This window comes from Sarcophilus harrisii, chromosome 2 (assembly GCF_902635505.1).
Source record: "Sarcophilus harrisii chromosome 2, mSarHar1.11, whole genome shotgun sequence".
Lineage (NCBI taxonomy): Eukaryota > Metazoa > Chordata > Mammalia > Dasyuromorphia > Dasyuridae > Sarcophilus > Sarcophilus harrisii.
The window spans coordinates 298,032,385-298,043,573 of record NC_045427.1 but is presented as its reverse complement, the minus strand read 5'-3'; the positions used below and the strand labels follow the sequence as shown (position 1 = coordinate 298,043,573).

Sequence of the window (11,189 nt, the reverse complement as noted above, 5' to 3'; positions counted from 1 at the left end):
TAAGACAACTTTGAGATACACACCTGTCAGACTGGCTAGAATGACAGGGAAAGATAATGCAGAATGTTGGAGGGGATGTGGGAAAACTGGCACAATGATACATTGTTGATGGAATTGTGAATACATCCAGCCACTCTGAAGAGCAATTTGGAACTATGCTCAAAAAGCTATCAAACTGTGCATACCCTTTGACCCAGCAGTGTTACTACTGGGCTTATATTCCAAAGAGATTTTTAAAAAGGGAAAGGGGCCTCTATGTGCAAGAATGTTTGTGGCAACCCTCTTTGTAGTGGCCAGAAACTGGAAACTGAGTGGATGCCCATCAATTGGAGATTGGCTGAATAAATTGTGGTATATGAATATTATGGAATATTATTGTTCTATAAGAAATGACTAGCAGGATGATTTCAGAAAGGCCTGGAGAGACTTGCACGAACTGATGCTGAGTGAAATGAACAGGACCAGAAGATTATTATATACTTCAACAACAATACTGTATGATGATCAATTCTGATGGACTTGGCCCTCTTCAACAATGAAGATGAACCAAATTAGTTCCATTAGAGCAGTAATGAACTAAACCAGCTACACAGGGAAAGAACTCTGGGAGATGACTATGAACCACTACATAGAATTCCCAATCCCTCTATTTTTGTCTACCTGCATTTTTGATTTCCTTCACAGGCTAATTGTATACTGTTTCAAAGTCTGACCCTTTTTATACAGCAAATTAACTGTTTGGATAGGTATACATACATTGTATTTAAAATATACTTTAACATATTTAACGTGTATTGGTCAATCTGCCATCTGGGGGAAGGGATGGGGGGAAGGAGGGAAAAAGTTGGAACAAAAGGATTTGCAACTGTCAATGCTGAAAAATTACCTATGCATATATCTTGTAAATAAAAAGATATTTAAAAAAAAGGTATTGGTTACAAAAAGGGGAAAAAAAGGAGATGTTTCATTTTAAATACAATTTTTCCCCATTAAAAAAAAAAAAAAAGGTAAAGGGGAGATGGTCCTAAGCTTCCTCTACAGGCAACAGCAGTTTCACACTATCCTAGGACTGGGGCTATTGCCTTCTTTCCCATTCTTGGTGGACATGGTCAAGTCCTGCTTATGCTGGGATTCAGGGGCTCGCTATTTGCCTTCTGTAGATGCACTAGTAGTCTCATATCTAGTCTGCTGATCCACTGGCTTCTGAACCAGGACAAAGCAGCAAATACTGCTGCCTTTTGGCTACAAATATTCCACTTGATTCCTCCAGCTTGCAGAAGCCTTTTCTCCCTGGGTCTCCTGGTACTGCACTGTGCTTGTCTGTTCCTGCACTGGCCTGCAACACCCTGCTTCCCATCCCTACCCTGGTCGATTGAAATAGACCTTTCCTGAAGTTCTTCCAAAATATCTTCTGCTGGAAATTTGCTATACTCCAAACATTTTTGGGTTCTGTCACTCCAAAATATATTCAGGGGCCTGATCTGGTATTGATATGAGGGAAGCCAGGGCGACCTCAGAAAAAATCCTGCCTACATTAAGAAGAAAATAGCTAAGACTCAGAGAAGATAAGAAGGCCTGAAGAAATTGCAACTTATTAATTTTTAGTGCTCACTGAGTACCTTTCTAAATGCTTAGAAACTATCTCTGGGGAAAAAATAACTTTTATAATCTTTTCTGAAATTAGCTTAAGATCAAGAACCTATAATTTTAAAATTCATTCCCTTCCCCTCCCTTTTTTATTTTTTTGAAAATCAGCTCTTTTTTTTTCCAACTTAATTCCTCTTCTATCTCTATTCCATATTTCAAAGATTACTGACAACAACTTAGCATTTACAATTACCAATTATTGCAGGTCCTTGAGATGTATGCTTAAATAAATATGACACAATATAAATGTTTTGCTTCCTCCCTTCCGCCCAACAATACATTAACACATCCAGCAATATTCTACTGGATCTGTATCCAAAAATATCAATAAAAAAGGGAAAAGTACCCAAATGTGCAAAGATATTTGTAGCAGTCCTCTTTGTAGTGACAAGGAACTGGAAATTGGGTGGATGCCCATTGGTTGAGGAATGGCTGATTAGGTTATGGTATATGAATGCAATGGAATACTATTGTTCTATAAGAAATGATGAGCAGGCTAATTTCAGAAAAGCCTTACATGAACCAATGCAAAGTGAAGTAGAACCAAGAAAATATTGTACATAACAAAAACTATATGATGATCAGCTATGATGCATTTGGCTCTTTTCAACAGTGAGGTGATTCAAGTCAATTCCAATAGACTTGGAATGGAAAGAGACATCCACATTTAGAGAAAGAACTATGGAGATTGGATTTGGATCAAAGCTAGCATTTTCACCTTTTTGTTGGTATTTGTTTGTTTGCTTGTTTTTTCTTTCATTTCTTGATCTGATTTTGTGTGTGTATGTCCAGCATGACAAATATGGAAATATGTTTAAACCCATATTGTATTGCTTGATGTCTATGGGAAAGGATGGGAAGGAAAGGAGGAAGAAAAATTTGGGACACAAGGTTTTGCTAAGATGAATGCTGAAAACTATCTTTGCATATATTTGGAAAATAAAAAGCTATTAAAATAGGTTGAAGTTACTATCCAGATACTGACTTCCAATTGTATTTTAATGAAAAGATGAGTTTAATTGGCTTATTGTATTTTTCCATAATCAAGAAATAAATAAAATGTCAGCTAATTTCATTAAAATATAAGAATTTAAGAAAACCAGTCACTCCACTGTTATATAACTTGGAACCAAGAGGAGAATCTGTAATGCTGATAGGGTTATTAAATAAAAATAAGAGAAAAAAATGTAATTTTTATGTAGATAACATAAAGAGCAGGGAGTTAGTTATGATAGAAAACCAGTGCATGTTAATTTTAACTGGGTCTTCCCCCTTGATTACATTCTACTTGTTATGCAGAGCAGCCCAATAAGTAGAAATTGCAAGAAACTGCAATACTATATGGAAGTCTACTTAATATCCTCAATGAAGTGATTTCTATAGTTACCAATTCTTTACCAATTTAGCAACTTGCAAAGCATATATTTTAGACAACATATGCAAAAACTACCATCTCTCTCACTGAGAAAAGACACAAAACTATTTTCGGTTCAAGGACAACTATTATTCCAATTTATTTTTATTTTTAAAAAAAGAATCTCACCTCTAAAAACAAAATATAAATAGCAGGGGAAAATAAAGTCAATAATCTCACAATAACAAACCAAAAATAATCTAAATATAAAAAAGTTCTAACTGAAATGCACCACTCTTTTTGCAAGCTGGGCAAATTGAATGTTTTAATTTAATGAGCCATGAAGAAGGCCTGATTGATTATACAGGACGTCACTTGGTAGTTTACTGTTCACAAACCACTGATCCCCTTATTGTATTATCCACAGAGTAATCTTTTCCCCCTGGACTTCTGGGGAAGGAGCAGGAGGGGCACAGAATAAGGAGAATTTTAAATCCTCAAAATTATCCTCACATATCAAAGTTGACAGGTACTTGAAGTTTGAAAGCACCTTTCACAATTCTCATTTGGTAGAAGCAAAAACAAGAGATTTACTTCAAAGTGATGACATAAATTCTGACCTGGAAATACTGTGATTGCCAATGATAAAGTATGGCTTTACACTACTTAGTCACTTGGGAATGTTAATTGGGGGTGTATTCTGCTTACCATGTATTAACCCAGCAAATCTTTAGCATTTATTATAAATTGAACTATCTAAGTTACAGAAACTATTGCCTGAAAAGTGTCTTTAAAGAAATCTTTAAGTTTTTTCTTGCTCTTTCCTGGCAATTAGTCTACAATTTTTACCCCAAACATGAAGCATCTATTATTTTGTTAGCAATGAAGAAAAACTCCTCCTGTAGAAATTCCATAGACCATAGCAATTTGAAACATAGAATATTTAAATGATTTGCCTAGGATCACAGAACTGAATAAGTGTCAGAGAGGCAATCTCAACCCACATTTTCCCAACTCCAAATCTAACACTTCAATCACTGTGTAAGCTGCATCTTCAATTTTTATATCTTTAAGGAAACAGCTATATTATACATATATGTTAACTGACTATATTGATACATTAATGTTTACAACATATTTCATATGCATTGTTTTATTTGAGCAATCCAACAATATCACATCACATGACATTTGAAGATGAAGTTAACAGGGTCAGGGAGGAAGAGGATCCAGTCAATCTACTGGAACAGAGAAAAGATGTTTCTGAATCAGACATCATATAGGCTAATGTTTAGTACTATTTATCAGATTGTGTAAATACAGAGAGTCAAGTAAAGCAACTGTTGAAATTTATCTTCAACAAAAGGGAATTATTTTCATCTAAGGTATAAACAGCAATATGAATCTTCACCTTGGATCACTAAATCCCATGCAATGCAATTTCACTTTTCTTCTAAACTCTACATAGGTTGCTTTCCTAAATACCTCACTTGATTCTTGTGGCCAGCTTTTGCGGACACAGATTTCCATGAGCAGAATTGGGGATCGGATGATACTGTAAAAGCCCCCTGTAACACAAGGAATATAGAAGCCTGCACCAACAAATCAGGCATCAGAGTTCTAATCTTTGACCTACAATAAAGACAATTATAAAGGCATCTATTCAATTTTTTGGATTAATGGGGGAATGCCAAAAAAGACATGGCTCAAAACTTTAATAATTTGTCAAATAGAAAATAAGCAAGAAAACAAACATTTGGGGAGTAAAGGCTCAGGTACAATGAGTAGTATCAAAGTGAGGCATGCAAACTAAATACTCCTTGAAAGATAACACTCACTAGAGACTTTCAAATTCAGTAATAGATTTTACTAAATGCACGCTCATTCACCTTAGACACATCAATAATACAGTTTATTGTCCCATCTTTTTCCTACCATTTTTTGACCTCTACCTATAGAATGAAAACCACTGAACCAAGAGATTAGGTTCACTAATCATGGACAGCTCATGTTTTCTCAAAATGGCATATTTATTTTCTAATTCTAAAGCACTATACCATCTAAGAATAAATATTACCCTTTTTGAAAACTAATGAAAATCAAAAGCTAGTACTTTTATCCTGAATCACATTTCATTGAAATTTAATTAGACAGTCTCTTGGTACATTTAATATACAAATACTTATATGTAAAATGTTAAATATAATACGCATACATATGTACACACACACACACACACACACACACAAAGACATTCATCTCACTACTAAAAAGAATAATGTGGTCTCGCATATCAAGGTTTAGAACTTTCTGTCCCTTCAAAGTTTTTCTATTTGGGGAGATAATAAAGGAGCAAAAAAACTACCTTCCAAAGAGACAACTGACAAATATTTTGTATAAAGATTCCAATGTGCCTTCCCGCTTTAAAATCCTAAGATCCTATGGTTATTTACCAGTTTTTTCCATATTTAGCAGGGGAAAATAAAATATCCACATAATTAATTGCTCTGTTTTCCATTTAAAGATATTTGAAATTTGGAAGAAAGAAAAACCATAGGAAGATTAGAAAGCATCACTAAAACTTTTCTTCATACCAACACAACAGATACATAATTCATTAATAATTTCATATATAATAAAACATCTTATTGACCATTCACTTGATAAAAAATGAATATAGTTTTTATCATTGTGCAGCCATTATTCAAAGGATCCTTTAATAAATTTTACTTAAATTAAAAATCTCATTAAAACAAGACAATAAGAAATCAGACAAATGGTAGAGATGAAGTAATTTAGCTATGATCTTCTCTACAACTGTTAGATCCCAAACAAAGATGCCAAAAATGCACCAAACCAATCTTAACAAGGAATTCTGAGGGAAAAAAAATGATAACATTTTTTCAGTTCAGTCCCACTAGGTAAGTGTACAGATACAGAGAAATGGAGACCAAGAGAACCAAGTTTAGCAAGAAGCTGCTGCTCAGAGTATTCCAGCACAGGGATGGAATAAGGCCAACTCTTGGTTTTTAACCAGGACAAGAAGTTTTTAACCAGATTCAGCACCAAAAACCCCCAAGACTCCACAGATATATAGGCAGCTTTGTAACTCATTACCTTCTACTTGTTCAGTACTAGTTCATCCTGAGGAGAGGGAAGCAGTCTACACATAGGATCATAGGCTCAGTACTAAATGAGAAAAAAAAAATATATGTTAGTTGTAACTGTGTGGTTCTGACCTTGGAAGCAAATCAAGGGCTCAGACTCAGTGCTCAACATAATCTGAACCCTACAGTAAAATAATCAGGGCAGAAAGCCTACCTTTCCAAAAAAAGGTTTTAATATACCCAAACCTAGCTGAGCAAGTTGCAGAGATCAGGAAAGTTGTGAACTAATGTAATATTGGATAAAACCATTTTAGGTATACTCAAAGTTTGGTTTCCTTGAGATCCAGGAATAAATAGCACAGCACTTGAAACACCAAGAAAGAAGAAGTAGGACAGAAGAGGACACAAAATACACAGTATCAAACATAGCCCAGTCATTCCAGGAGCAAAGAAAATTGGTTCTAACACAGTCTGAATCTGGAAAAGGAAAAGAATGAGAAAACAAAAAAAAAGAATCTTACCATAAACAAGTGTCAATGATATTGACACTAAAAACATAAATCTAGAAGAGAATTACTCTAAAACAAGCAAAACTTCAAATAAAAAAGTTTGAGCACAAATTCAACTAAAATTATTGCAAAGAAATAAAGCAAGAGGTTTTTTATTTTGATTTTTTAAGAAACTAAAAATGATTTTACAAACAAAAATAATAATGCCAAAGGAAACAATTGAAAAAAAAAAAGTGAGACATGGAAGAAAGAACTAAAAAGGGAATTAATAACCTGGCACAAAAGATACAATATCTTGCCTAAATAAAAGATTTCTGGAAAGTTAGAATGAACCAAAAATTAAGCCAATGATTTCATGAGACAAGAAAACATATTTCAATAAAGTAAAAAGACTGGGAAAAATAGAGAGGACAGTATAAGTTGCTTCTTACGTAAAAGAAGTAAGAAGAGCAGCAGCAGTGACAGCAGCAGAAACAGCAGCAGTAATAAAAGAAGTAGCAGCAGCAACTAACTTTATTTAGGCTTACTTTGGATCAGGTGGTGGTACACACTTTACAATTATCATCTCCTCTGATTCTCACAACTATCTTGGGAGATAGGTGCTATTATCCTCATTTTTACAGATGAAGAAACTGCAAGGAAAAGGGGTTACTTGACCAGAGAAGGAGGAGGGAGGTAGAGCACATGGCTCCCCTTTGGTCAAAGAATACACACACACACACACACACACACACACACACACGAAAGAGATATACTTTTTTTTTTTCTAGAGTATGGCTACGTTTCTTATTTCAAAAATCTTTGCCTATTTCATTTCCATCAATGATAGAATACTTCTGATTTACCTGGATTAAATCAAAGATAATAAGCTGAAAAACAATAATCACAGCACCTTAACTGCTAAATTTCATATCTTCCCATTAGCTTCTAAGAGCAATTACTGTCATCTTTTAAACATGATCTATATGTTTGATTCATGCTTCATCCTATCTAATCTGATATATGATAGTGCTATTCTAAAATCAAATTTGCTTCTCATTTTTCTTAACAAATAAAGTTAATTTAAAAAAAAGTAAATAGTAACCTGAGATGTTATTTAGATATTTAATAGCTATATGACCCAACTAAGAAGCTTCATCAAGGAAGCCTTACTTCCTTATTGATTAAAGGGAGGTTACTTTGGTAGCTGTTCCCTTACAGTAGTGTTAAAGTCTCACTACTAAGTAAGAACTTCATCTCTTGAAGCCTGAGCTTTCTTATCTATTATTAAAAATCTAGGGTTAAAATATAGTAAGGGAACTGCTACCAGAATAACAAATATAGTAAGGGAACTGCTACCAGAATAACATATAAAATGTTTGTAAACCATAAAATTCTATATAAATATCAAATATATATGCAGTTAGCACATTAGGAGGTAGGAGGTAGCATTCTTTAATCTTTATTATCAATGATAATTATTTGTCTTACAAAAGCATTTAGGTAGTGCAGTAGATAGAAAGCTGAGTAAGGAAGAAAGGAAGGAAGACATCCTTTTGAGCTCAAATGTGACTGCAGACAATTATTCGCTGGATGACTACGGGCAAATCAAATTAACCTGTTTGAGCTCCTTCACCTGTAAAATGAATTGGAGAAGGAAATGGCAAATCACTCCAAGAAAAACCCAAACTGGGGTCATGAAGAGTCAGCCACAACTGTAGAAAAATACCATCTGGCAGTCAAACCGAGGGAATGGGATTGGTAATATTGAAACCTTCATAAGTAATCTGTCTTTCTATTATAAATGTAGGGATTTTTCTTCATTTTCCATTCATAAAAAAGCAAATCTAACAATAAATATTTTAAGCATTTGAATTGCACCCCACTGATAATATTTAAAGTATAATGAAAATCCTATTTATCCTTATGGTTTCTCTACATGAAAATATATTAAAGATTGATATTTTTGTCAGTGTAGACACTTTTCATCAAGGCAGATCATAACTATATATACACACTATAAAGAGTTTTTTGGTTTTTTAGAGTTACTCTACTTCACACTGCACCCAGACAACATGAAAAGAGAAATATAGTCTATCATCATTAGCACATTTGAAACTCTTCCATCATGAAGATACCTTTTAGAGCTTTTGCTCTAGAAATAGCCTAGAAAAAGAAAGATGAAATAGCCTTTTAGAACTCAGCACCAGCTTTATTTCACAATAAGCCAAAAGAGGTAAGAGGTTAATAGACATCTGGAAAAGAGTAGAGATTTGCTTTCACTTTATGAGGCTTTGAAAAAATATTAATAGGTTCTGTCAGCAAAGTGCTTAAAGAGTTTTACAAATTGTTATTTTGATTAAACATCCCCTGCCCTACTCTTGGTGTTATAATGCAAATAGTTTCAGAGGCTCCTAGAGAGTAACTAGGGTAAAGAATAACTAGAAGGTAAAGAGATGAAATGTCTATGAAATATTTTTTATAATTCAATACAAAATTTCAAAAATAAACCATGAACATATTCAAAGCCATAATTAGGGTGGGTTTTCTCCCAAGGTACCACATTTAGAGGTCACTGATAACACTACAGATAATTTTACAGATGAAGAAACTGCAAGGAAATATGCAGCAGAGAAATGAGAGCTAAACAAAAATAGTTACTTAAATCATGAAGCTACTAAATGGCTGGATGAAATAAGCTTCTCCTTCTCCACTATGTAGCAATCTCTACAGCAGTTAGTGGTCTCAAAATTCTGCCCAGGACACAGAGATTGCTGTCTCTCCCATTCTTCTACTAAGGGTACTTTGGATGAAGCTGGCCTCCATACAATTTTGTGGCTTGTCCCAGGGTCAGGATCATTACTTTTACCTCTGCACATTTTTAACATATTTATTCTTATTACTGTAATTTCTCTCCTTTTCTATAGAAATTTTTTCTAACTCTACGAAGAATTAAAAAAAGAGGTCAGTTGTTATTAAACCTTTTCAAGAAGAAATGATTTTAAAAAATATTTTGAGTCACTTAAGACAAAATAATTTTGACATGAACATTTAATATGTAATATAAAATTATTTAAATTGGCTTGGTTAATGTATCCTTATGCTCAGTTAATAATTATGATTTCAAATCCAACAATGAAAAGTAAAAATAGAAGGTGACTGACTTCAGTTTTCTGAGAGAAAAGTCAGTTATGTATAGAAAAATCATTACAAAAATGTTTTGTGATTATTTAAAGTCACATATGAAGTAAAAACAAACATTAAACCATTTTTTTTGATAATTAAAAGAAACTAAAATTCAGCTAAATATGTTAGCTTTCAAGATTTTTGTTTATGGGCTTCAAATAGCAAATCAATACAAAAATGACTACACCTCAAGATAATGTTTTATGGACAAACTTAGCAAACTAAACATTTTTATCTTCCTTAATCTCATTGAAATGGCACCTGGTTTGTGGCATTCCATTTTCCATCATTCTTCTGAATAGTCTCTTTATTATCTCAAGTTTGACATTTTGTATTTTTATTTATTAGAATGATATCCTAAAGCAGAGCTTTTTAAACTTTTTCAACTTACAATCTCTTTTTGTCTGAGAAATTTTTATGTGACCCCGGGTATTTAGGTATATAAAGTAGGGATAAAAATCAAACATTTACTGATAATAAAGGATAATTTCAGGATCCCCACACATTTAGTTACAAGACCTCATATTGGGTTTTAAAACATAGTTTAAGAAGCTAGGTCCTAAAGCATGGCATTGACGAATTTACATATTATTGTTTAGTAATTTTGACTATGACACCATTTGGAATTTTCTTGGCAAAGATACTGATGTGATTTGCTGTCTCCTTCTCCAGCTCATCTTACAGATGAGGAAACTGTGGCAAACAGGTTTAAGTCCCTTGCCCTATGTCACAAGTATCTGTGGCCAAAAGGAACTCAGAAAGACAAGGCTTCCTGATCTCAAGTCCAGTGCTTTATTTACTGTGCCATCTAGTTGCCCAAATTTATATATGCATATATATGAATATATTTAATTATAGAGCATAAGACTTCTCTGCCCTGATTTATCAATTTGATGCTGATCTACAGGTGAAATATTTATCAAAAATGAGTAAAAACATTGATTTTGGCACATACATACCCAATGTAGTTCATCTTCAATTCTTATTAGAAAAAAATAATGCTATGAAAAATTCACGGGGTTATAAGCAGCAGTGTGCTGAAGCCATTTTTAGTGTAAGCATTTGTAGGTCAGAAATTGGCAAAATCTATGAATTGGGATTTACTTGGTTTATTGTTTTGTTGATTGTGTAGATTTAGTAATAGAGTAAATAGCAATAATAATGGTATATATTTTTTAAAGATAGCTGAGGGACAGCTAGGCGGTACAGTGGATAGAAACCAGCCCCTGAAGTCAGGAGGACCCGAGTTCAAATTTGGCCTCAGACACTTAATACTTCCCAGCTGTGTGACCCTGGGTAAGTCATTTAAAATCCCAATTGCCTCAGCAAAAAAAAAAATAAATAAAATTAAAAGATAGCTGATTCTTAACCATTTACCAGTACACTCATAGATCATATATATAAATT

The 11,189-nt window shown here is 33.6% G+C and overlaps 1 protein-coding gene across 6 annotated transcripts in view; it reads right to left on the bottom strand.

The window, feature by feature from the left end:
- Window positions 1-2,588: 2,588 nt before the first annotated feature.
- The window catches only part of CEP128 (centrosomal protein 128), a 269,958-nt gene continuing 261,357 nt past the window's right edge, over window positions 2,589-11,189 (bottom strand). For 4 of the 6 annotated variants that reach the window (XR_004231984.1, XR_004231986.1, XR_004231989.1 and 1 more), the window contains one exon: window positions 2,589-6,190. Coding sequence is in view for 1 of the 6 variants with exons in the window: in XM_031952430.1 (XP_031808290.1) it covers window positions 6,177-6,190 (14 nt within the window). In the remaining 5 variants the exon portion in view is untranslated. The remainder of the gene's footprint in view (window positions 6,191-11,189) is intronic. The other 2 variants (XR_004231988.1, XM_031952430.1) reach the window with 1 other exon arrangement.